Source organism: Budorcas taxicolor, chromosome 3, assembly GCF_023091745.1.
Source record: "Budorcas taxicolor isolate Tak-1 chromosome 3, Takin1.1, whole genome shotgun sequence".
Lineage (NCBI taxonomy): Eukaryota > Metazoa > Chordata > Mammalia > Artiodactyla > Bovidae > Budorcas > Budorcas taxicolor.
The window spans coordinates 107,111,671-107,138,985 of record NC_068912.1 but is presented as its reverse complement, the minus strand read 5'-3'; the positions used below and the strand labels follow the sequence as shown (position 1 = coordinate 107,138,985).

General features: G+C 43.7%; 2 protein-coding genes and 1 pseudogene across 3 annotated transcripts; all 3 read left to right on the top strand.

Moving 5' to 3' along the window:
• Window positions 1-771: 771 nt before the first annotated feature.
• AKIRIN1 (akirin 1) lies at window positions 772-10,967 on the top strand. Its single transcript, XM_052637415.1, has 5 exons — window positions 772-1,045; window positions 5,044-5,181; window positions 7,342-7,476; window positions 8,796-8,867; window positions 9,526-10,967. The coding sequence occupies exons 1-5, from the start codon at window positions 826-828 to the stop codon at window positions 9,534-9,536; spliced, it is 576 nt and encodes a 191-aa protein (XP_052493375.1). The 5' UTR covers window positions 772-825; the 3' UTR covers window positions 9,537-10,967.
• Window positions 10,968-19,497: 8,530 nt separating this feature from the next.
• Window positions 19,498-20,176, top strand: LOC128045624 (rho-related GTP-binding protein RhoG-like; annotated as a pseudogene).
• A 1,324-nt stretch (window positions 20,177-21,500) lies between these two features.
• Window positions 21,501-27,070, top strand: NDUFS5 (NADH:ubiquinone oxidoreductase subunit S5). 2 transcript variants are annotated; one of them, XM_052637626.1, is made up of 3 exons: window positions 21,501-21,653; window positions 23,787-24,004; window positions 26,847-27,070. In XM_052637626.1, the coding sequence occupies exons 2-3, from the start codon at window positions 23,789-23,791 to the stop codon at window positions 26,949-26,951; spliced, it is 321 nt and encodes a 106-aa protein (XP_052493586.1). In that variant the 5' UTR covers window positions 21,501-21,653; window positions 23,787-23,788; the 3' UTR covers window positions 26,952-27,070. The 2 variants fall into 2 exon arrangements, with proteins under 2 accessions (XP_052493586.1, XP_052493587.1); XM_052637627.1 differs by lacking the exon at window positions 21,501-21,653 and adding an exon at window positions 21,758-21,849.
• Window positions 27,071-27,315: the final 245 nt, after the last annotated feature.

Below are 27,315 nucleotides of genomic sequence, written 5' to 3'. Positions count from 1 at the left end.
GGCAACCCACTCCAGTACTCTTGCCTGGAAAATCCTATGGACAGAGGAACCTGGTAGGCTACCGTCCATGGGGTCACAAAGAGTCGGACACGACTGAGTGACTTCACTCACTCACTCACCCTTTTGATGAACTGATAAAGATACGGGTCATAGATACATATACATACACACACACGCAATTCTGCATACAATTTTATGGGGTTGATGGACTTCCATAAAGTCCATCCTCAGATTCTAGGTTTCGTTTAAGTGAAGGCTTTCCTGGACTGGGGGTGGGAGGGCAATGTCCTTGCAGAACTTTTAGTATAACCGTCTCTCTTATCACTGGGACTGGAGCGGCTTGGTTATAGGGTAACCGGACCGGAAGACACAGACCCCCCATAGCCTCTGGACAGGCCCCTCCAGGCTCTCCCTTCCCCCAATTCCCATTCGCGCAGGTGCGAAAACCTAAGGGGCCACCCAGGCGCTTCGGCTCTGGAAGGTGGGGGTTGGATGGGACCCTGGGAGCGATAGAGGCGGAGGTGGGGGCCTTCCCGAGGTTGCTTGGTGACCAAACTCTCCGCCCAGATCGTTCCATTTCCTCAGTAGGGGGAGCCGCGGGCCCGAACGTTGCTGACGGGCCTCCCAGAGCGGTCCTCTTCCGGCTTCCCCCCCTCCGCTGGGTGGTGGCGCGGGCCCGTGACGTCACAGGAGGCGGGGCCAGCGCTGCTGCCGGGTGCTGGAGGCGCCATTGGCGCCGGCTTGGCTTGAGAGCTCCGCTGAGGAGCCGGAGATTGGGCCTCAGTTACAAGCGCGTCGGCTCCTGGTCCCTGGTCTTTCAGCGGCATGGCGTGCGGGGCGACATTGAAGCGGCCCATGGAGTTCGAGGCGGCGCTGCTGAGCCCTGGCTCTCCGAAGCGGCGGCGCTGCGCCCCTCTGTCCGGCCCCACTCCGGGCCTCAGGCCCCCGGACGCCGAACCGCCGCCGCTGCTTCAGACGCAGACCCCACCGCCGACTCTGCAGCAGCCCGCCCCGCCCGGCAGCGAGCGGCGTCTTCCAACTCCGGGTAACCAACGCTGCGGGCTTGGCAGGAAGCCAGGCCCAGGCATTTTTTTTTGCGGGGGGGGTGAGGGTTGGAGTGGGGGTGGGAGAAGATCATGAACGCTAGGCTAGTTCACTTGCGGACCCCTTCTTTGCCCTGAGAAAAGGGAACAGGGGTGCCGCTGGGCCTTGTCGCTTCCGGGGATGGAAGACATCCGGGAGGGGTAGTAGGGCCACAGAGTCGGTTTTCGGTTTTCCTGGAGCTGGGGAGCCTAGAGAGGTGGGCAGCGGGAGCAAGATGGAAATAGCCCCGGCCGCTCGGGGCCCTCCCAGACCTTGGAGCCTCTCCTTTCTCCGCTGCCCTCCCCTGTACTGAGCCGTCCTGCAGATCCAGTGGGCCATGGAAAATTGGATTCTACTCACGAACCTGGCCTTGAGGGTGTGGGGGTTGGGGGCGGGTTACTGGGAAGGGGCCTGAGAACGTGCTGTGCAGCACTGTGCTGGGACTTGTAGGGAGACCTGATTTCCAGAAGTCTTTAGGGATCTCGGGCCGCCCTCGGAAGTCGTGGAATCCGATTTCAACCTGTTTCTAGGAGACTGGCCATGTTCTTTTATTGTATGGCTATTGTCTTGCACCATATATGGCTTGAAATCGGTAGATCGTTAGCTAGAATTTGAGAATCCTTCAACATACAGAAGCTCCGGAAACAAATTCAATTATCCGTAACAGAGATTGTCCTTTAATAAGGCATTCCACACAGGCCAGGGAAAGACGAGAACTGGTGTGACAATAAAGTTAAAAAAAGAAAAAAACTCAGCTAACCACAGCGCAAGAATAGAGGGAAAGGTGCATCAGAATGAATATTTAGCAGTTTTAAAGGGCTCCCGGAAATGGGGGGGGGGGTGGCTCACAACTGGACTTTGGCAACTCATTTCTCTGTGTGTTTTTCTATTCTTCAAGCGTTAGCAAAACGTTGAGATTGCCTTAAAATCCCTTTTCTTACCCCTTTCAGTTACCAGTGTCTTTAGCCATTATTTCCTCCCCACTCTGCATAATGCATATCCACAATGCAGATTTGAGGCCCTCATCCTCTCACACCAAGATTCCAGCGGTAGCTAGTCAGGCTCTCCTAGGCACTGTGTCCTTACTCATGTTCACCTCACCTCTTCTCTTCTCTTGGTATTCAAAGGATTTATCTGCTATAGCCATTTCTTGCCTAGGCAGTCTTTTATACATTTTCCCCCCATAACTATGCCTTTGCTTTTTTTCCCCAAGCCCCACTTGGCTGTACCTTATCCTTGACTTCCATCATGATATTTTCACCTGTTTGCTAATAAATACAATTATTTCTTCAAGTCTTCCATCCTTACCTGACTAACCCTGCCCTATAAGGAACTCTATTCTATTTTAGTTGTCTGATCACTTAATGTTGCAAAGCCTTGTGTACTGAATGAAATAATGTTTGCGAAAGCAGGGGACATAGATACCCTCTTGAAGAGAGATATTTTTCTTCCACTGCTAAAGATACCCAAGGTTAGTCACAGAATCTTTTCTGGATCGTTCTTCTCCTGCAAAATAGAATTAATACTTGCCTCACCTATCTTGATGGATTTTATGCAAATTTTTTATTTCTTCCAGTACTACCATCTAGATTAATTCTGTGTAGTTTACAGTATAGCAAATGCTTAGTAAGTAATTGCTGAATGTGTTTGGAAGCCTAAATATGGCAGAGTGCTATACTGGGGTTGTTGGGGTATTTTTTAATCATAAAATTTTTGCATGGATTTCTTGGTCATTTTATGTGAAAGTATTTTATTTAAAATATTCATCTGTAGAGATTGATCAGTTATGTTTCTTAATGCTTATTACATTATGATTCTGGCATGAAAGAACCAATATGATTTGTTGCTTTGGCTTAAGTGGAAGATGCCTTATGGATTAAAAAACTGTTTTTACTGAACTTAAAAAAGAGGGGGGGGTAATGTATTGTAGCACTTTTTATGGAAGGAGCCTATAAAATTAAGCCTTTTGTATTGTTTAAAGAAACTAGGTGGATACCAGGCATGGAAGGAGTTGCTGACCTCCAAGAGATGTTTGTAAACATGGATTGAGGTTAGATGTAAAACAGTTAATTAATAACTGATCATGACTTGAGCGTTGGAGAATAACTTCCAGAAAGAGATAACATTTTAGCTGGGTCTTGAGTAATGTTAGGGGGAGAGACATCCTCAGATCAAGCAAATGAAAAGTGCTAGAGCAAAGGCCAGAAAACCCACAGATTAAAGAAAGAACAGTTTAAGGCAACAGGGTTGTAGTGGGAGATGGAACTGGAAAAGTAATTTGGGGCCAAGTCTTGCAAGGCAAGGGATACCATATTCAAGAGTTTGAATTTGGTCGGTAGCAACCAGAAGCCATTGTAGAATTTTGAAGATGGACGTAGTTTAGTATAACCTGGAAGCACAATCTCAAATAATAATGGGAGGCAGGAATTTAAATTATTATCCACTGTTAATTTTCTTTAAAATGTCTTTTCCTGTTTTGTGTGGCCTTCTTGAGAAAAAAATCACAGCTACTTCTTTTTATCCCGAGCACACTGTGTTTGGACTCTTGGACTTGCCGGTCCTCTGCCAGCCTTAATGCTGTGTCTTTCCGTTTGTTCACTTTGTTGTACAGGAGGCGGTTAGAAGTTTATCAAAGACCTTCTGTTCCCATGAGCATTGTCTTCATATTTGTCCTTTCTTGTTTCAAGTCTTGGCAGTTCCTTACATCCTTGTATTGATTCTGGCAAGTATGTGCTTGGAGAGTAATACATTTTGAAGATGAAGCAGAGACTATAAATTGAGGGATCTAAAACATGAACTTCATGGCACTGTGAAAGGAAAGGTTTGCTAACCCTACATTGTTCAGTGTTGAGGCCGAGAATTCTGGAGTTGAGCTATGTGTGGAGCTACACTGAGCTCATGTCGGACTGTATCATCACTTCCTATGGCATTCTTAATGTCCTTGGTATAGATGCTCACAACTTTTTGGGTAGACATTTAACATTCATTTTGAAGTACTAGGCTACTAATCCTGAATGATTTCCCAGGGTCATCGTCACATAGGTAGGAAGGAAGCAATGGCATTATTAGCAATTACCCCTGTTTTAAAAAAATATATAGTTATAGCAAGTATAAGAATAATATAAGTAGGGGAGTGACAGCTTCCTGGTTTTCGTTTTTTATGAGGAAGCTCTGTTATGTGGAAAGTGAATACATGTTTTAATTCCCCCCCCCCCAAAAAAAAAAAACACACACACCAGAAAACTTGAAAACCACATCCTTTCAGATTCTGGTCTCTGGGAGAGGCCTTCAGGGTGGTTAGTGATTTGTGTGTTTTGGACTCCCTTTAATAGCATTAGCAAATTGATTTATTACCTTGACACAGAATAGTAATCTGAATCCTACGAATACTGCCTCTTATAGGATCAGAAAATTTATTGCTAAGCTCTGACCACCCATTCCGAGCAATAATGTCAGGTCTTCTCTTGGTCAATGTCCAAGCTGTGAACCTAATGATTTCTACTGTCCCCGTCCCCAAAGATCTTAAATTCCAAACAGTATAAGAGTTTCATTGTTAGAAGCCCTTGGGTAGTAAGAGACTCTTAATTCCCTGGTTTGTGAAATTGTGCAACTCAACAGAGATCAAAAATAGCTCTTTATTAGGTGAAGGATGGCTTTGTTTGTTTATTTGTTGCTGTAAGTTGTCCTAGTTAATCCTACAGCAAACGGCAGATCTGGTCATCATTGTCATAGGAAAAGAAGCAAGGGAACTATTAATATCTGGGTGGTTTATGCCAAAATAGCTGCTACCCTATGTAATTACTGAAACAGTGGCAATAAGAGGAAGCACTTTGGGGGTTATAGGAGGAGTGCTGTATCTGGTATAAACATTTTTCTTGTTAATATAACATGGAAGGAGGGACAGGAAGCGGGAAGAAGTAACAATAAAGTGCATTCTCAAGTGTGTTTCTTTTTTATTAGAGCAAATTTTTCAGAACATAAAACAAGAATATAGTCGTTATCAGAGGTGGAGACATTTAGAAGTTGTTCTTAATCAGAGTGAAGCTTGTACTTCGGAAAGTCAGCCTCACTCAACACTCACAGCACCTAGTTCTCCAGGTAAGCATGTTTTAGTGTGCATAATCCATTTAAGACTTTGTAGCTGGTAATTAAAATGGTTTCCTAAGCCAGAATTTATTTCATCCAAGTAATAAAATTGGTAAAGTATATACATTATATTACTACTTACAAATACTTTTAAAACCATAGTCATGAAATTACAAAAGACCTTACTTAGATTGATTTGATTGACCTTCCTTCCACCCAGTTCAAGAGTACCCTTTGTAACTGCAGCATTTAGTACCATAGCCAGTGGCCACATGTAGCTGTTTAAATTACTTAACATTTAATAAAATTTTAGTTTCCCAACTGCTGTAGCCATATTTCAAACAGTTAACAGCCACCTGTGACTGTTGTATTAGACAGCACTATAGAACATTTCCGTTATCGGAGAAAGTGTGTGACAGCATTGCTCTATAACATCAACAGGTGGTCAGAGAGGATGTGCTCAAAAATAGCATCTCAGGGTTGGAGGGAACCTTCATGGTCATAGTTCAGCCATGAGTCCCTGCAAGTAGTCAACAGGCCAGGGCTCAAACATCACGACTGGTAGTGAACTCTGCCTACTTTAACAGTAGAGGAGTTTTATTTCCTCACAGAATATTCTCCTTTTAACAGTTCGTAGAGTTAAAAATTGCTTTGATTAAAATTAGTCTCCTTATAGAACACAGATTAATGTTAGCCGGGAGGTCGGGGGAGTGGGGAATGGGGACAAATTGCTTAATGGGTAAGTGGTGTTACTTGGTGGAAACATTTTGAAATTACATAGAGGTGGTAGTTGTACATTATGACTTTACTAAATGCTACTGAATTGTTCAGTTATAAAATGGTTCGTTTTATGTGAATTTCACATCAAATAATTTTTATTTGAATTGTCTTCTTCTAACCCAGAGGTCTTGGCTCTCAGACAACACCCTTTCCAATTAATTGTTCTTGTACATACTTGAGTGATAGATCTTTCAGTGATTGTAACTAGCAAGTCTTCTTAATATTCTCTTGGGATTTTAGTAATATAATTTTGACAGAATATTATGAGTAGAGAAACAATTATAAGTGATTTAACTGGCCTATAGACTAAGAGGGCTCAAGAAACAGATTTCAGGCTGAGCTTTGAGGAAAATTCAGAACTGGGACAGAGCTGCTGCTTTTATCATGATCAGGAAGCCAATTTCCATCTGGCATCCCAGTGGAAATTTTGCTTTCCAGCTGCAATCTTATGAACATTTCATTTTCCTCAACCTAGTTTTAAAAGGGATCAAAGATGAGATGTTTAGTGCCTAAATTGTCTCTTTCCTTCATATGTCAGTGACTTAACAGTTTTTTATATCAGGCAGGTCAGCTATTTCTTATCAGAATCACCTGTGTAACTTAAACAGTCCCCAAGCCCTTTTACCCCAGAGTTAAATCAGTATGTATCTTTTTTGTTGTTTATTCTACAGAGAATTATGATGTACCACCATGATTAAACATTGGTGTAGATGATCTCCAAGGATCAGGGTAGCTCTTACGTGTGCTGTGCTGTGCTTAGTTGCTCAGGCATGTACAACTCATTGCAACCCCATGGACTGTGGGGGTTCTCCGGGCAGGAATACTGGAGTTGTTTGCCATGCCCTCCTTGGGGAGTCTTCCCAACCCAGGGATCGAACCCAGGTTTCCCACATTGCAGGCAGATTCTTCACCACCTGAGCCACCAGGGAAGCCCAAGAATACTGGAGTGGGTAACCTATCCCTTCTCCAGGGGATCTTCCCAACCCAGGAATCAAACTGAGGTCTCCTGCATTGTGGGCAGATTCTTTACCAGCTGAGTTACCAGGGAAGCCCAGCTCTTACACTGTGAATCTGTTTTCTCTAATGCAGTCTTTCTATCAGCTTTATACCAGTTGAGCATTCTATATGGGCTCAGATTATTAATGGCATCAGAACCATTTTTCTGTGTGCAGACACGCTAGCACACTTGAACACACGTTCTTCCTACTAAATTTACCTTGTAGAACGAATGTCAGAAACAGAATTTTGTGAAACTATTTCATGTATTGTAAAGTAGTGGAAATTACTATTTTTTAAAACAATTTTTATATTCTAGGACTCTGCTTAGTTACCAGTTCAGAACCCTACAGTAGCTGGAATGTGTTATGTAAACTAGATTTGTCTTTTGGCCAGGTTCCTCCTGGATGAAAAAGGACCAGCCCACCTTTACCCTCCGACAAGTTGGAATAATATGTGAGCGTCTCTTAAAAGACTATGAAGATAAAATTCGGGAGGAATATGAGCAAATCCTCAATACTAAACTAGCAGGTAGGCTGACGCAGTGGCTATGACCATTGTTAATAGGATTCAGTAAGGATTAATCCCACTTAAGTAAATGGTAATTTAGAAAAAACATAAAACTTAATACCAGAGAGTTCAATGAATTTTAAGTATTAAGTTACTCTCCTTGATTACTCTCTTTTGGATTCTAAGCATTTTATATATTATACATTGTATGGAAGGACTTTCATTTACATTTTTGAAACAAAATAAGCTTTTCTTTCAAGAATTTTCCATATGAATAAAAGCATTGAGAAGGTTATTTGGACTAGCTGATGAGTAGACAGGTGGGTAGGGATCATGCTAACCTCCCAACAGGTGGTTGGGAAGAGTATAGTCGACATATTCAGACTGCTGGTGGGAGTCTCTTTGTGGATGTGGGAAGTCAGGCGTTCTGTGATTTAGAGGTACTTTAATGTCTGGAAGGCACCGCTCAGGCTAGAACAGAGTGATTAGTGATGGCAACAAGTAAAGCCTTTTGTAAAAGGAAGGGATCTAAATCAAGAATAGAAAGTAGTACCTATTTAGTGAGAGAGGATGATGTGATCAGAGAGGTTTTTAGGCAACAACTTCTTCCTGTAACAGTATTGTTTTCTCACCTGGTGGCCCACATTACAGAATGTCAGTAGGTTGGCTTTAAATTGAGAACTGTTGACTTAACAGAGTTAAATGAATTTCTTTATAGCGGAACCTCTTTGATCCTTTAATACACTAATGGTGTGTATTGTAAGAAGAAGCTGTAGTATGTCATTCCCCTCTTCCGCCCCCACTCCAAAATTGTTTGGACTTCTTTGGTCATGGATGTCAGACTGCCTTCTGTCTTTCTACTGAGTTTCCCTTCAGAAGGTAGCTTCTGTGGAACTGTCTGTAGTTAGGTACTGTGGAATTTTCTCTTAGCTTTCTAGCCATTCCACCTCTATCACTCAGTGTGTATGTTGAAATTTATGGCAAAGATAAAGTGCAGAAAAGAGCTTCAAGCTTCATGTCCTATAGGAGATACACTAAGATTTGCTGATTTGTAGTAGTAAGCACAGCTGCCTGTCTTGGGGAGCCATTAGCAGGAGATGAAATTATGGCAGGGGTGAGATTATTAGGAAAATGTTAGAGGTGATCAGTGACCAAACCTAGGAGCTAGGGATTTGGCTCTGGGATCTAAGAAAAAGGAATAGATCTCAGAGTGACCATTATAAGGAGGGCCTAAGAGTAGGTAATGTTAAATGGGAAGCTGTATGTGATTCTGACACTTGATTCTTGAAAAACTGTGGGAGGGTTTCTGGGGATAGTATATACTGTCTTTCCCCTCACAGAACAATATGAATCTTTTGTGAAATTCACACATGATCAGATTATGCGACGATATGGGACAAGGCCAACAAGCTGTAAGTATTGCCAAGTCTTTCATTGACTTTTTCAACTTCCAAGAGCAAGAGTTTGACACTGAGTACCTTGTCTTTTGGGAGCAAAAAGCCCCTAGGAAGTAAAATAATAGATGACATTTAAAGAATACTTGTATGTCCAGCACTGTGCTGAACCATTTAAATCCTCCCAAAGTTTATTTAATGCATAATTCCCCTGTGAGGGAGAAACTACCACTTATCCCATTTTAAAGGTAAGAGTATTTAAAGAAGTTAAATAATTTGTCCAGGCTCATATCGCTAGTGGTTCAGCCAGGATTAAAACCCAGGTAGTCTCACTTCAGCCAATTTATTACCTGACTTTTCCCTCAGAAAAGCTGTTAATTTATGAAAATTGAGTCCTTAAGATAGCTTATCAAGTATGTAGTCAGAATTTCTTAATTCTAAAGATCTTGTCACCACTGGTTGCTCAAAACATAAATTATAAACAGCTATATATGTAAACTGAACCTAAGTTCTTAAGAATTATCTTCTCTTAAATTCTTGCGAATTTAGGACCTCTTGAATGGTGATTCGTATCCTCCATACTGTTTATCACATTCACCATTAGTTAATACTAAAAATGCATGACCCTATATTTTTAATATTCTTAACTCTTTTGTTTTTTACTCCTAATTTATAGATGTGTCCTGAAGCTTTCTTGCATATCTGGGTACCAGGTTTGACCTCAAGAGATGGCTGCTGTACACTTTTTGCAACTGGTTTGATATCACATTTCAGCTCCAACTTTTCATCCTGAGAACACTTAAATGTTTCTGCAGGTCCATTTTATACAACTTGAAAGACCTTAAAACTTTCTGGTTGCCACAAGCATATCTTTCTTTTCTGCTCATCGAATAAACAGCTGTGCCCTACTGTGATAGATTTTTCAAACAAAAACACCTGGAGCAGCAGTTTAGCAAAAATATGCCCTCAGTGGCACTCAACAAATGGAGTTTCCCCAAGCACAGTTCTGTAAGAAGTGTGTGTGAGAGTGTGTATATGTGTGTATGTGTATTTTAAGTTATTATTTGTATTGTGCAAATTTTTTTGATCTTGGGGATGCTGGCTGTGAATTTGATGCACGACAATTATGGTTAAAAACATTTGCTTGGTCTACAGAAGATCATTAATGTTTTGTGACCATATAAGTTGTAACAGTGGATTGTTTTATGTGTAGGTATTATTGTTAAATACAGGGACTGTTTCCAGGCACAGAATATGAATCATAAGTTAGGATGGACATTAGATGTGATTATGATGACATAGCAAAGGTCTGTGGTCCTAGGTCTACAAATGTGTGGTGAGGAATAGAACAAACTGGAGACAGGCCATTTGACATCTGATTCTGCCTCGCCGTGTTAGAACATTACTTTGACTCCAAGCCTTAAAAACCCACATGGAGTCTGTGCTCACCTCATTCACACGGGAGCTCCCTGGACAATGAAACTCTCAGAAGGAAAAAGTCTCCTCTGGAACAAGAGCATCAGGGTTTGATGGGGAGCACAACAAAGGTGGGCGCGGGCTGGGACAGGCCCCAGAGGCACTGCTGCTTGGGAGGAGCCACTTCACCTTTGTATCAGTTATTAAAAATAGAATTTGGATCCTTTGGTCATGTTCCCCCAAATTCTTTTAAGAGATGTCCATGTTCAACTGCTTAGGCTTTGTTTTGGCAACCCCTGCCCAAAGTTGCTTACAGACTGTTCTTCACCTCATTTCCAAGGCTGAGGAACAGAAAGTAGCCTCTGTTTTGAGGAGGTGGAAGTTAAGTATACATTTATTTTTTACTGTGACTTGTTCAGGACCACATTTTACAAAATGCCTTGTTTCCTTTATTATTGTTTCTGGAAAGGAAAGTTCTATTAAAATTGTTTTAGTTTGAATATAGACTAGTTTTTTTAATTAAGGCTTATTTTGGGGAAAAACAAAACTTGAGTTTAATTCAAACATATGCCAGTACCTTCCAAAGTAAGGTAATATTCAGAGACAGTTGTCCTGATCATATGGCTTAGAAAAATTTCTGGAATATTCACATTCGAAGATTCCTTATTAATGAATGTCTTTGACTTAAATCTAACCAAAACAACAACATTATTCTTTGTACATTTTCATTATATAGTGTTAATAAGCTTAGTTGCAAACAAATAAAATACTTAAGCTATTTGTTTACCTTGCCTTCTTAATACTGTGATATGTTTATTAATTCAAATAATTTATGTGAGGCTGCTATAACTATTGCTCCATTTCAACATTACATTTAAGATTTAAAGACTTTTTAAAGCCCAGAATGATCTTTTAATTATTAAAGAATTATTTTGACTTTATATTTGAAGGGCAGTGTGTTTCATCTCTTTGCCCAGGGTAGTCACTTCTTCCTGGAAGAGAAGAATAGCAGTCAGCGGCTGTAATGAGAGTGGCCTTACAGTGGGATAGTCCCAGCAAAACAAGGGACGGGCGAGTGTGGGGGCATCAGAAATCCTGATGGAGGGGCCGGGACTGGGGCGTGCCGCTTCACCGAAGCCTGGCTGACGCAGAGCCAGTGTGATGGCACCAGCTCCCCGTCGCTGGTGTCAGTCTGTTCCTACTAAATGGCTTCTGGGTGGGAAATAGAGTAGGCCTCTATAAGGAAGAAGATAGGCACCCTCTCACTGCACCCAGTATTAGGCTGTTGTATCACCATGTGATTACCCTTTGGGGCCATGGGGTATAAGACCACACCACCATGCCTGGATTTGGGGATCTTCTCAAAAGGGACTAGACATGTTTGTTTAATGTTTTATGCAGAGAAAAGATGGATCCTAGATCAGAAAATGGGGACATGGAAGGTGATCAGACAAATGAAAGGAATTTTTTCTCTAGAACTTGATTGCTAGGGCTTTGAACTTAGGGGCAGTTTCCAGGTAGGGAAGTGTCTTTGGCTCACGGAAATAGGTTAAGGCCAAGGGAAGACGTCAAAGACCTGTAAGGATGGGCCAGGACCTGTGGTCTCAGAAGAGCTGTGTATAGTGAACTAGTTTAAAAAATTTTAATTCCATTTATTATCTTTCAGTAAAGTCTTCCTCTTAAGGGGAAGGAAGGGAGTAAGTGTCCAGGCATACCTAGGTCAGAGGAGTACAGGGGAGATTAAAGTTAGGAGGCAGTGATAATTGTTAGGAGTTGCCAAGGAAGAATAATATCGGGAGACTTAAGAACTTGGGCCAACCTTCCCCACATGGTGAGTCCTCTCTGTCCAGCAGGGAGGATTGGTTGGTTCATGTAGTCACAGGAATGATCTTTGGATGTTTGTAGCCCTAGAGTTTAGTCTGCTCTGCCACTAATTTGCTATGTGAGCCTTGCCAAGCTACTGAACTTGCTGAGCCATAGTTTCCTTGTCTGTAAAAAGGGTGAATTGTATGTACATCATTGGGGTTTGTTTCCAAATGTAAGATTGCATTTTCCATGTAAAGTATTGAGCACAGTTTGGGACATAGAGTATACACTTGAAAATGTTACAGCAGGTCTCTTCACAGTGGTCTTCATCAAACCTGAAGACCAAAAGCCTTTCTTTCTGCATTGGTGATTCTCAGCTTCCAGAATGAATAGCCCCTTGTTAACATCACGTCTGCATTCTCTTAGAATTTGTACTTTCTAAGTGTTTGACTGAAAAATAAAAAATGAATGACAACTGAATTCAGTGATGCCTTTCAGTGAATCTGTATTTTGTTACTCACTTAGCAGGGATCAGCAAACTGTGGCCTATTTTTTGTAACTGAAGTTACATTGGAACACTGGCATGCCTGTTTGCATCCGTGGCTGCTTTCACATCGCACCTCCAGAGCCAGAGACTGTGGCCCACAGGGTGAAAATACTCTTTGGCCCTTTACAGAAAAGTGTGCAGGCTCCTGCACTGTAGCATCAATAGACATATTAGAAAGTTTACAAAAAAGGCAAATTTGGTGCATCATGGATGGGAGAGTCACACCTCGGGTCAAGGTATGAAGAAAAATTCCTCTGCTTACCAAGGTGAACTGAGTGCTGTTAAGGAACAATGACTTCTGTGCTGCCCTGGTGATTCTTTCCTTGAAAAGGCCTTGAGAGTGTGTGTAGTCTTCTATAGTTTCAGTTAACCTGAACTTTGAATAAGGTTGACACCTCCAGCAAAAAAAGATGCAGGTTTACCTAGGAAAAAATCTCCAGGTCTCAATGCCAAACCACACTTTAAATCATTAGCTCTTCATTGTAGGGATGGTGTGACACTTTGTCTAAAATTTCAATATCTGTATTCAGAGACCTCATGTTTTTGCTGCTGTGGCTTATAGTGTTCTGTCTCTGTGCCTGGTTATCTGTGAACTGGACAGTATATTTGAAAAATTATTTGTAGGAATAAACAGGAAAAGGATGCCGCATCCACCCGTAGGAAGGCTATCTGGCTGCCTGTTTTTTAGGAATATTACCAAACCTTAATTGAGATTGAAGGCTGGAGGTTCCATGGATCATCCAGGTAACACACAGCCAGGTGTCAGGTCCATGTGAGAAGTGGTTTCCTTTTGTTTCACCCGTATCTTGAAAGTGTAATACTTTGGAATCCGTGCTTGAGGTGTCTGTAGTGGCGGATTTGCACTTTAGCTCAGCCTTAGGTTTTGACTTTTGTCTCCTTCAGTCCATGGCGTTCCTAAAAGTGTAATTCGGGCATCCAGGGGCTTTTTCCATGTTAGCAAATACCTTAAGAGACAGAGCAGCTCTGAGTTCTAGGCTGTCTGGGTTCTCTCTTACCTAGATCTTGGCTCAGTGATTCCTTGAAACTAGTTGGTGCTGTTAAGAAAATGATTTTTATATTTCAACTGTTTAGCTGCTCTTGGCAGTAGCCTGATCCACATTTTCTGAGGCATAGTACCCACTATTCCTTCAGGCTAACAGGACAAAAGTAGGGAAAGATGTTTATATTGGCTCTGAATGTTTTTCAGTCATTCAGCAAGTATTGCATTACTGGTATCTTCTGAGTTATTTATTTGTGGAAGAGATACATGATTTTTTGGGGGGTAGGGGCACACCCAGTGGCTTGCGGAATGTTAGTTCCCTGACTAGGGATTGAACCCAGGCCTGTGGCAGTGAAAGCACGAAGTCTCAATACCTGGACCACCAGGGAATACCCTGTGAGTTTTAAAAGCCTGACAAGTCATGTTAAATAGCCCTACTCTGTCCTGTATCACATAAATACTTAGATGGGTCTTGATTCCTGAAAAGGAGCTCAGTCTAGCAAAGAAATGTAAGCGGGGAAGGTAAAAGCTGCTGTGCCATGTGAATGGTACAGGTAGTGGACCGAGAGAAGAGATGGAAGATGCTTCTAAGTAGCAGTAGTGGTCAGGGAAGGCTTCATTTAGGGTGGTAGTGTTGGAATGAGGTTTCAAAGGGTGAACAGGGTTCAGACAAAAGTAATTAGGACTTGAAATAAGCAAAGGCTGGGTGATGGGAAATAGTGCCAATGTTCAGGCACAAATTCTTGTTTCAACCAGAGTAGAAAACGCATAATAGATCTTGGGAAGAGAGCTCGAAGGTAGGTAGTAGGGGCTAGATAATGAGGGGCTTTGACTACCAGGAGTTTGACCTTTCCTCTGTAGGAATCTGAAGAGTTTGAGGGAAACTAACTGAAGTGAGTACCAGACAGAAGGGCAAATACCAAACTAGAGACAGACCAGTCACAGGCCTCTTTGTTGTCCAGTTAGAGATAACAAAGGCCTGAACATTGATGGGGGAGGATGATGAAATGAGGCTCTGGCTTTGCCTGGCTAAGAAGGGCATGGTGCACTTCCCAACAGGCACATTTTTAAAGATCCTTTTTCTTTTGGCTTGTCTTATCTGTGTCTTATTTAATCCAGCCCAATTCTATAGCTGCTGCTGTTGAATGGTTCTCTTAAATCCACCTGTTATTCTTAAAGGTTCTGGTTATCTCTTGCATGGATTATTAAATTTTCCTCTCAGACTGTCCATCATGGTGCCCCTATTGTTCTGCGTGGAATTAAATCCCTAAATGGCTGCCCCAAGTGGCAGTTGTCTTTGCTGCCTTCTTGAAGGCAGTGTTAATGTAGCCCTTTGATGAATGCTTGTTGAGTACCTACTGTGTTCTAGGCACTAGGAATATATATATCACTGAGCTGGATAGACCAAGTCCCTGCTCTTAATGGTGCTGACATTGTGAGGCAATACAAACTAGTAAACAGTTTAGTCCAAGATTTAAGTTTGAAGGAAATCAAATGGGAGTGATAGAACCGGATGCCTGAACTGGGTGGCAAAAGAGACCTGAGAAGTAGTTGTGTAATGCATTTATGAGTCTACATGACTCTTCCCCTATACTGAGCTGTTAGTAGCACCTTGAACTATTATCTATTGGCTCTTAAATGATGAGTGACTAATGGGTTATGTGGCCACTCCTCCCCTTTGCTAGTAGTCAGTACACTACCTGAAACTCTTCCTTAACTCTCAGATAAGTAACTTTAAGCTTTCTGCAGGTTGTCTCTCTGTAGCAAAGGTAAGAGAGATGCAGTCCTTACCCTAGAGAGGCTCACAGTCTCTGGGCAGGAAGGTGATGAAACTTGCTTTGATGTATTCTGTGCACCTGGACGGACTTCCTTTGTGGCTCAGATGGTAAAGCATCTGCCTACAGTGCAGGAGACCCGGGTTCGATCCCTAGGTCGGGAAGATCCTCTGGAGAAGGAAATGGCAATCCACTCCAGTACTCTTGCCTGGAAAATCCCATGGATGGAGGAGCGTGGTAGGCTGCAGTCCGTGGGGTCGCTGAGTCAGACACGACAGCGACTTCACTTTCACTTGTGCACCTGGACAGAAAGCAGTGTTTCCTGTGGAAGACCACTCTTGACAGCTTCCCTCCAGGTGTTTTAGTTACCCTAATCTGTACTCAGGAAGGCTGACTCACTGGTAAAGCTACGGTGAAGGTGAAGTTGCTCAGTCGACACGACTCTTTGCGACCCCGTGGACTGTAACCTACTAGGCCTCTCCGTCCATGGGATTCTCCAGGCAAGAATACTAGAGTGGATTGCCATTTCCTTCTCCAGGGGAGCTTCCTGACCCAGGGATCGAACCCAGATCTCCCGCATTGGAGGCAGATGCTTTAACCTCTGAGCCACCAGGGAAGCCCAATTGGTCTATAAAACTAGACTCTAGTGTGTTAATTCATGAGGAGAGATATGTCTGGTGCAGTAGACGGCCCCATTGGCCTTACTGTGTTTTCTGTATACTTTAGCAGCACTCAGGGATCTTAGTTCTCTGACCAGGAGTGAACTGGTTACCCTGCAGTGGAAGGCCGAGTCATAACCACTGGACTGCTGGGGAAGTCCCTTAGTGTGTTTTCATGTAATCATACCACTTGGGAAGCCTAATTAAAGTCAAGAAAAAGCTCCATGTAAAAGAGCAAGGGGACTTTAATTCTAGGGATGGAATGTTGACCAACATCCAATTATGCCTCCCACAAGCCTCCCTCCTACCCGCCCTTTCCTCCCCACTTCAGTGGTTCCTGGTTTTGTTGCATCTTTTACCTGATACTGTGAAAGTGAAGTCCTTCAGTCGTGTCTTTGCGACCCCACGGACTGCAGCCTACCACACTCCTCCGTCCATGGGATTTTCCAGGCAAGAGTACTGGAGTGGGGTGCCATTTCCTTCTCCATCTGTATCTCCCCCCAGATGGCACATGTTTTGCTCTTTAAGAGTCACTCTGCTATTTTGGGCTCTTCCCTGGTGGCTCAGATGGTAAAGTGTCTGCCTACAATGTGGGAGACCTGGGTTCGATCCCTGGGTTGGGAAGATCTCCTGGAGAAGGAAATGGCAACCCACTCCAGTACTCTTGCCTGGAAAATCCTATGGACAGAGGAGCCTGGTAGGCTACCATCCATGGGGTCACAGAGTCGGACACGACTGAGTGACTTCACTCACTCACTCTGCTATTTTATTTCAGGCCTTGGGATCCGTTACTTTCACTTTCAGATTGCTTTGCTTATTGCTTTTGTTGAGTCTATCCTATAGCTCCAGGCTTGGGGGTGAGGGTTGGGGGGAAAGCTTTCAAACTTTGTCTTTTCCACTTGTGCTAGGATCCTTAGGCTACCCAGTTTATTCAAATCTGTTGGACAGTGGTATCAGATAAGGCCTAAAGTTCCCAATGTGCTAAACTATATAGATGGCATATCTGCAGAAAGGTAGCATTAAATGCTTTTATCAGGTTATGACTGAGGTGTGTAAACAGGAAATCCTGCAGATCAAGGATCAAGGACAGAAGTCTCGTGAAATAGATCCAGGGGTCATTAAATCTGTGGCTGTCCACAGCCCCAGCTCACGCAGCAGCGAGGCTAGTTTTCAGGAGAACGGGAACAGGAACCGGTTGGAGGGGGTGGTGGGGCTTCGATTAACACTGAGCCTTCCTCTTGTTCTTTGAAGATGGGAGCAAGACTCTTGGGGAAGTACAGAATGCCTAGACCTGTTCCACCCGGCCTCTGAGCCTCAGGGTTCCCCAATAAAGAATGAACAAGGCGACAGCTCAGGCTCGTTTCTCTGTGTATAACATCTTTTGATTTCGTTGTAAAACTACAATTCCAAGAAGCAGAGGCTTGCAGAAAAAGGGAAAAAGAGATCAACGAGAGGAATACAAGAGGTGGTAACGCGCCCCCCCGCCCCCCCCTCCCCCCCCTCCCCCCCCCATGGCAGAGTTAAATCACTAAAAAGCCCAGGAATCTAAGCAGGCTCCCATGGGCGGCATAGCAACGGCGCAGGCGCAGTTCTGGCGTAGGATTTCTGGGAACTGTAGTTTTCCCATCTTCGGGAGCGCCGTGTGGACATCCTTGCACAGCCACACCAACACCCGGGCCGAATGGAGGGGCTTGGCGTATCAACAGTTAACATCTATAATACGAAACAGTATACGTTTAACTGGGCTGGTGGGACCTCAACAAAGCCCTAGTAAATGCTCAGGAGTTCAGGAAGATTCCGCAGAAAGCTTCGTGCGATAAACGACGAGAACGGATTAGGCATTTGCCCCAGGGGACACTGGGAAGTCTGTAATGATCCGACAAAATTTGGAAGCATGAGAACAGTTCTGGATGTTTGAGAACACCAGGGTATTGAATACCGGTTGATGAACAATGGGATCTGAGGAGTTAGAAATGGAAAGAAATCAGATCATGGTCTTGAATGCCAAACCCCAAAATCTGGACCTTTTCTTGAATAACCTTACACAGAGCCCAAGCAATATGAATGACCCCCTTCCTTTGCATTCTCCGTTTATTCATCTTTGTTTTAACCACTTGTCACGGCATTCTGTGCCTTCATCCCAAGAACTCAACAAGGGTCATGGTTGAGATAAGAGCTCAGAAAGTGTTTTCTGAATGATCAGATTTGAATCTTCAGAAAAGCAACAATAATAAGAAGAGAGGGTAAGAAGAGAGTAAGGCTGGATGTGAAAAACCATCAAAGTTCAAAGTAAATTGCTTTCCCAGTCTGTAATTTTCTCTCCATCCAAGATTCGAAATCTGGCAGCTCAAAGGCCATTTCCATGATGGGTTTTGTTTGGTCAGCACTTGAAAAACAAAAAATTAGTTGCCTGGCTTTTTACAATGGAATGTTTCACATTTAAGCAATAACAAAAAATGTCTGGCCTCCCGTGAAAAATTTGAAGAGTTGACAGTTTGGAGCCCTGGTTCTTGACAGCAAGAGTGGAGCTGAGGAGCTGCTGCCCCCTTTAGCCAGGACATATGCTCTTCAGGTTGCATATTCCCCACCATCCCTCTCCCCAAAACTGAGGCCAAGGATCAGTTCCCATTTATCATAATGCTTTTGTTTTCATTTCCTTACAGTGAGCTAGCTCTGGCCTTGGAGGCTTTTGAACTGCCATCTTTGTACTAATCTACCCCACCTGGTATCTGAGGAATGATTCAATGAAATTAATATTTTAGAAAGATTAGTGCAAAACAGACTGAAGTGAGGAGCCAGGAGGCAGAAAGGAAGAAATAAATTTGAAAATCTATTGAAGGAATATTTGAAAGCATTTGGCCAGTGATTAAATATTGGATGAAGCAGGAGGAAAAGGCAAAATACAGCTTCAGAGTTTACTACCTGAATGGGAATGGCTGGAAAGGTGCTATCACCAACATTAAATGGGAGAAGTGAAAGGGGTGGTGGTGATCACTCCCTTGCTACCTCTAGTATTTTGTAGGCAAGGGCCATGAGTTACCACTTCCATCATCCTCCAGTACTGTGCTGGACATGCATTAGGTGCCCAGGAAATTCTAGCCGAACTGAAACTGATCTAAGATGGGGTACATATCTGATGAGGAGGGAAGGAAAGGAGAATTGGAATGCTGGAACAAAACCAGTACATCGTGGGACCTCAGGCATTCTCCTCAGAGTGGATGAAACTAGGGCTTGGTTGATAGTTAATGCATTTTGGAGAAAAACCTATGCAAAAGTCCTGAAGCAGAACAGGAATTTGGCATGCAGAAATGGAAGTGGGGGAGGGAGGAATCAGTATCCTTCCAAGGAAAGAAGAAAACAAGGGAGAGAGAGATTGGATCACAGGATATTCCTGCAATACACGGAAGAGCAAGCTCTCGGTCCGGGCATTAGGCAGTTTTGGACAATGAGCCTGGGAAGTTTGGAACACTGGACTTCTCTAACAGTTTTGAGAGCTCATCGCTTAAAAGAAAAAGAAATCTGCAGTCCAGAGCCACTGCCGCCACCCCCATCTTCCCTGCCTTGGGGAGGGCATAAGGTCACTGATCCAGGAGGACTCAGAAAAGGAAAGAGGCATAGTCTCCACCCACAGCACCTTGCACCCACCATACAGAGCATCAGGTGTGTGGTGGTAAGCAAAGGGGCTGTGGTCAAAACACGCTACACAAGCAACGCCTTCCCCAAGGAGTACATCCCCAGTGTTCAACAACTATATGCCCGGAGTGCAGTTGACGGGAGGAACAGCAGGCCAGGAGGAGTATGATCACCTCCGCACTCTCCTGCCCTCAGACCATGTTTGTCATCTGCTTCTCCATTGTCACCTGCCTTCCTATGAGAATGTGCAGCACAAGTGGCATTCAGAAGTGTGCCACCACTGCCCCGAGGTGCCCATCCTCTTGGTGGGCACCAAGAAGGACCTGACACCCTAAAGGCGCCTGAAGGAGCTGGGCCAGGTGGTGGCCCAGCAGATCCAAGCTGTGCTCGGCCCTGCAGCAGGATGGCGTCAAGGAAGTGTTTACCGAGGCCGTCCAGCAGTGCTCAACACCGTGCCGATCAAGCATGGGCAGTCCTGCATCCTCCTGTGACCTGGCACCCAGCTTGGAGGCTGCCCCTGACCCTCCACCGGTTGCGCCTTTGTGTCTCGGTGCCTCGTCTGCCCCCAGCCGTGCCTTAAGGACTAATTCTGGCACCCCCTTGCTTATGGGGTCCCCAAATGTCTTTTTCCCCTTAAGGGGGACCCACAGGAAAAGGGGCTTTGGGCCCTGCCCCATTCTGCTTGGAAACACCAAGTATTCTTGAGAGCTCACTCAGGTCAAAGTCGGACCCCTCCTCCAAGAAGCCTCCCCATTTCCCCCTACTCACCAGTTGACCTAGTTTTCCACACAGATATTGCTGCCTGTCCTGGTGCCTTCTCTCCAGAGGGCTCGGCAGAACCTAACCTCTCCCTCACTGCTCTTCAAATTGCTCCGCCCTCAAGATGCTCTCTCTTCCACAGGGAAGAAGCCACTGAATCCTAGTAAGATGAATGTGCCCTAACCTACCCCCATGTCCCTGGGCCTCATGCACCTGCTGACTGACTCGGCCCCTCTACCCCCATCTGCACCAACAAAACCTTCTGTCTCCAGTGAATTTGGGGCTCCTGCTGTAATCAAGTGGAACCTCTGGAGGTTCGGAAACAGCGGGGCATGGTCTCTGACGACTCTCCAGAATCTGCAAACTTTAAAAACTGAGACACAAAGAACTGCGATTGTCTTAGAGTGCCTTCCACGTGCTAGTAAAAGCCTCAGTGGTTTGGTGGTGGTTTACTCGCTAAATCCTGTCCGACTCTTGAGACTCTATGGGCAGTAACTAGCCAGGCTCCTCTGTCCATGGAATTCTTCAGGCAAGAATATTGCAGTGGGTTGCCATAGAGGGTTTTCCTGACCCAGGGATCGAACCCTCTTCTCTTACATCTCCTGCATTGGCAGGCGGGTTCTTTACCACTAAGGCAACCTGGGAAACCCAGTGCTTTAATAGAACTCATTTAATCCCCCAAGCAACCCTATACACTGTATTTTTATCTTTTAAGATTATTTTTATCTTAGATGAAACAGAAACATAGTGAGGCTAAGAAATTTTGCCAGGTGACACACAAGTGGCGGAGCAAGAACTGGAACCCACCCTGGGTGTGTTCACACTCCATGAGCTTAACCGCCACTGGAAGGGGATGAAGAGGGTTTCCTTGGTCAAGTCCCTCACCAATCATAGCTGTGGTGAGAGTCCCAGGAACTGAAGGAGGAAGCAGCAGGAAATCACTAAACCCTGGGGATGCCTCTCACGCCGTTATCTGGGCAAGGTCCGCTCGTTCGCAGTCTCTGGAGGTCAACTCAGACGGCCGCGCAGGCGCAGACAGATGGGCTTGGTCTCTATGGTTCCGGGGCGCGACGGCGGAAGGCAGGTCGGATCCCGGCGTCGCGCTGCAAGAGTCGCGCAGCGGGCTTCCTTTGCGGCAGGCCTCCTTGTCGCCTGAGGATCGTCTAGGAGAGGCGGCCAGCGAGGAGAAAAGGACACAGCAGCCGGACGGTAGGGGCCGTGTGTGTCCGCTGGGCGATAGCGCCTAAAGCGCGTCCTTCCGAGAGCTCTTTAACAGATTTCCTCTTGGCTTGCTGGGTGGATGACCTTTCTCCTGGCCATATTTTCTGCTTTCCCAGGCTCCTTGGTCCACACAGCCTATGTCACTGAAGCCTGTAGAGCGCGTCTCTCTCGGCTCTTTTTCCAGGTTGGCTTAACTTTCTGACAGACTCATACTTGGCCTTTTGTTTCTTAACCTGAAGTCCACGGTCCTTTCCCAGCTTGCTGAGTGGCCTTGCGGGATTTAGGCCCTGCCAACCTCTAAAGCTCTTTGCGTTCTTCCCGACGTGCACTCTGCGCTCCAGCCGCGTCTGGGTGCTCAGTGTACCCCAGACATAACCCAGCACACCGGCTGTAACTCGTGCAGCGTGTGCCCCAATGGAATACTCTGTCACCGACCTGGCCTTGATCCGTATCAAACGCCACCCATCTTAAAGGCATTTTCCCAGTTTCCCGGACAGAATAGGTGCTTCCTCCTTACGTCTTGTGGTCGCCCGTTGACTCCCAGCTCCCTCTGTGTGTCCTATGCTAGTGCTTAGGTTGCAGCTGCTCCCCACCACCCCCATCCCAGTGACTGGAACATTATTACTCAGTAAATGACTGAAAGAAAACTATCAATCTGGGTAGAAATCACTGGGTAGAAAACTTTAAAATTACATTCACCTGTAAGCCTGCCACTCATAAACATAACTGTTGACCTTTTTTTGTGCTTCCTTTCAGTCTTCTTTTGAAGTTTTTTTTTTTTACATTACTGTAACCCCCTCCTTTTTTTCATTAAACATTAAAATGTGTATTTCATGTGTATTATCCTTCCCCCACCATTGTCTACCAGATGGGTACTGGATTTAATTATTCATTTCTCTTACTTCACTGGTGGCTAAGACAGTAAAGAATCTGCCTGAGGGAATTCCCTGGTGGCCCAGTGGTTGAGACTTTACCTTCCAATGCAAGGGGTACGGGTTCAGTCCCTGATCAGGGAACTAAGATCCCACACACTTCTTGACCAAGAAACCAAAACATAAAACAGAACAATATCATAACAAATTCAATAAAAAAAAAAAAAAAGAGAGCCTCTTTTAAAAAAAAAAAAAAAAGAATCTGCCTGAAATGCAGAAGCCCTGGGTTCGATCCCTAGGTTGGGAAGATCCCCTGGAAGGGCATGGCAACCAACTCTAGTATTCTTGCCTGGAGAATTCCATGGACGGAGGAGCCGGGTGGGCTACAGTCCATGGTGTGGAAAAGAGTGGGGACATGACTGAGAGACAAACACTTTAACTTTCTCTATTGTTGCACTTTTAAGTTGTTTGAATTTCTTTTTTTTTCCCCCCAACAATTATTGAGCTCCTACCTGACTGGTCCCTATCCTCAAAGTTGTTCGAAAGGGAGATGTGCATATGAATAGTATATTACAGGGGCGTGCAAGGTACTATGAAAGGTCTACGAGCTGATGCTGTGCTAACACAGGATGACATTCCTGCTTCAAGATGGCTTCTTAAGTTATTATGGATCGAAAAGTGGAAAGAAATGTTTTTATGCTGTGCTTTTTTATTTCAGTTATTTCTTCAGATCTGTCTCAAAGCATTGGGATTAGTGAGTCAAAATATTCAATACAGGGACTTCTTTAGTGGTCCAGTAGCTTAGACTCTACACTCCCAGTGCAGGGCCTGGGTTCAATTCCTGGTTAGGAAACTAGAGCCCAGTTCGCCTGCGGCAGCTAAAGATCCTGCATGCTGCAACTAAGACCCTGCACTGCCAAATAAATAACATATATTTTGAAAATGCAATAAAACACACTTTTTAACTTTTGATTAAAATGACCTTATCAATATAGAGGATTTTTAATGCATTGTTTTTTGGTTCAAGTTGCCTTTTCCTGGAGTGTGAGTTTTGTGAAAGCATGAAAATTGCTTATCTACCGTGAACTGGAAGAACTTGTGTAATGAAAAAGTTTGGGGAGAAGAAATTGGGAGACTGGTACAAAATATCTTTCTAGAGGGTGGTTTGTCATAATTATCTCATTTTTCTCAGAAATTTCTCTTTTGACTGCAACTTTATGGCATTCCTTTTTTTCCCCTTCCACTTCAGCCATGCCATTCATTGATGTGCAGAAAAAGCTGGGTGTTGACTTAGACCACTGGATGACAATCCAGAGTGCTGAGCAGCCTCACAGGATTCCAGCTCGATGCCATGCTTTTGAGAAAGAATGGATAGAGTGTGCACATGGAATCGGTAGTATCCGAGCAGAGAAGGAGTGCAAAATAGAATTTGAGGATTTCAGAGAATGTCTGCTTCGACAGAAAACGGTGAGGAAGTGATGAAGATGGGAATGGAATTACTTTCTTGTTTCTCTAGAGCTACTTTTAAATACTTCTAACTGATCACTGGGCATTGGCTTGCCCCATGTGAACTGGCAAAACTTTTGTGTGAAATACCTTCTCTACTTAGGTACCATGTCAAGGAAGTTAACTGTGTTAACCTGTTCAGTGTTCTTCCTCATAGTCTCACATATTGGGCTGGCCAAAAAGTTCATTAGGGTTTTCCCATCAAACTTGTTGGCGAACCCAATATTTTCCTTAGCATTGTACCCTGCTGCAGCCATCAGGTTAGAAATTGCATATGTAGACTTCCATTTTTGCGTAGGCTGGAAAGTAAAGAGTATCAACTAGCCTTGGGTGTTTGTCCTTGAAAATGTTTGGGCAAATATATTTCAAATTCATTGAACCCTCACTGGGGAAGAGGTTAAAATCCTGTAGCTCTATTACACTGAACCTAATAAAACAACCTCTAGATTTCTACTCTGCAGAAGATGGAGGTGTTAATGAGATTGTTTTAGGTGATCCTGACCGAAAATACAGGGGAAAAAGTGTTAGTAGCATAGTGTTTACCTCCTCAAGAGTTGAATGAATTGCATAACATATAGGGTCCTGTTCCCCTTTAGAGAAGAAATCTTTAGCTATGGGCTGTCATTTTGCCTATTTCTGTGCTCCACATATAACATAGAATTATTTTTATTACTGTCAACTCCTTGGGATTCAGGAATACAATTTAGATTTTCAGTTAAATATATCTCTAAAGTTATCTGTATCCATTTTAAAATAGCTTGTCTTTTATAATCTGCTATTGGCATTTGGGTGAAGTAAAGCCACATTTGGAAGGAATAAATGGTTGTCAGGTAATAATTTTGTCGTGTTCTCTGGAAGAATATTGATCATTGAGTGATACTGTAGTAGACAAGGAGTGGGTGGTGGCTGGCCACCAACCAGCTAGTTAGTTCGCAGCATGTCATAACTTCTCTTCTTCTCTCCCCACTTCTCTCCCCACTTATTCCTTGCTCAGATTAACACTTGATTTATTATGGAAAATTTACACCAAGAAGAGACAGTGTGATGAGGTAGAAAGAATATTAGATTGGGAGTTGGGAGAGCTGGATTTTGATGCTGGTTTTACCACCACTAGTTTTGTGACTTCAAGAAAGTCTTTCCCATCTAATCTTGGTTTCCTTATCTGGAAATATAGTGTTGCTCTAAGGTCACTTCCTCATCCTGTGAATTTCTGAAGAGAGATGTTACCGTTTTAGAGGTCATCTAAGTGAAGATGTTAGTGAATCAAAGAATTAGAATCAAACACTTTTCTAAGTTCTTAGAATGTAATAGTACATATATTTCTTGCAATAATCTCCTATGAGATGCTGTAGAATTATTTTCCCCACTGTATGATTAAAACATAGAAGCAAGGAAATATTAAGTCCATTACCTAAGGTCACATAGCCCAGTAAGAGGTGGAAATAGCACTGGAACCTGGCAGTGCTGATTCTAGACCCTGTGCTTATATTCAGAACACCAAGTCATGATTGGTTCTAGCTGGGAGAGACATTTGACATACGGCTGTATGATACCTCAACCATAACTAGTTTTATGTTGGGAAATTCTTTACTAGAGAAATGTTAAGAATACAGTTTTTTAAATGGTTAATGTTTAGTATTGGGAATACCTAAAGTTTTTTTCTACTGAAGTTACGTCCTCATTCTTTAAAGTTAATGGGATGTTTAATTGAATGTACTGCCCCTTCATGCCTTTGTGGAAACCTAGTCATTCACTCAAAAAGTATTTTTTGGATCACCTATTATGTCAGGAACTGTTCCAGGTACTGGGAATATAGCAGTAAGCAAAACAGCGAAAAGCCCCTGCCCTAATGGAACTCATTCGTGGGGCAAGGGTTGGGGGTGGGATACAGAAAATCTACAAACAAGGTAAGAAATAGCATGTCAGGTGTTGGTAAGTGCAGTGGGGAAAATAAACAGAAGGATAGGAAGCACTGGTATGGTTGCTCTGTGCTTCAGTGGAGTGCTCCTAAAAGAGCTCAAGGATAGAAAACATTTGAGCAGAGACTTGGAGATTGTGAACCACGTACACTTGAGGGAGGAAGCAGCGAATGGAAGGGTCTCTGAGTTGGAGCAGAGAGAGCTGGAGGAAGATTTAAAGACATAAGAGAAGGGTCTTATAAGCCCCTCTAGGGAAGGATTCAGCTTTTCCTCTCAGTAAGATGAAAGCCATTGGGTTTTGAGCCAAGGAATAGTGCATTCAGGATTGGTAAGTCTGTTTTCCCTGTCCCAGAATCCGTTAATTGCGGCTCTCACACAGTCTTGGATAGCTTGATTTTCATCCGTAGGGCACGTCCTGCTGAGGGGAAAAGGCAGAACTCAAGGCCCTGCCTCTCTGAGCGACTACTGGCTGAGCACATAGCAGGTCTTTCAATGCGGCCCACAGACCTCATTGGCCTGTTTCTGCTTCATTCCTACCTAGTGAGCAGTCACCGGCATATGTGTGAAGTGATGTCAGCTTTTCATATTTTTAAAGATTTTAGCATGCACAAGTATACCTCTTAAAGCTGCTGTATCTCTATTATTTTTGTAAATGCTTATATTCCTCTGTATAATAGGAACATACTAGTTACCCGTTTTCAAGGAGGTATTACTATATATACAGCAGAAATTGATTCTTTAAAGATGAGATTTATCTCAGAGGCCCTCCAGGATGAAAAGCTTCCATAGTTTAAAACGGAAACCAGTTTTGTATTCAGCTTCTCCCGTGCTCACTTTCTGGTGCGCATCTCCCTCCGACTTTAAATATTTTCCTCCTTTGACAGATGAAACGTCTGAATGCCATCAAGAGACAGCGGGATAAGCTAATCAAGGAAGGGAAGTACACACCTCCACCTCACCACTCGGGCCAGGAGGATCTTCGGCCCTGAGCGGAGCAGCTGCCAGTGGCTGGAGACTGATTCTCACGTTCTCTCTTCTCCACTGGAAACTCTATGTACTAAAATCCCCTTTGTGAGAGAGTCTAAAAATAAAGGATTGCTCCATCCTATTTGTTCTATTTTCTTTTGGATCATACTTTTCAATAATGAGGTTGCAACCTATTTTTTAAGTTTGGTAAAATGCCTTTACCTTAAAAATTAGCATCAAGGGAATATCAGTGGTATGTTAGTACTTCTGATTGAAATGCTTACAAACATGTTTTTAAAAGAGAAAATTCAGATGTAGAAGGGAAGGTATGATCCCTAGAAAATTAAATGTTGAGAATATAATGAAAACCTCAGATATCTTGAGAAT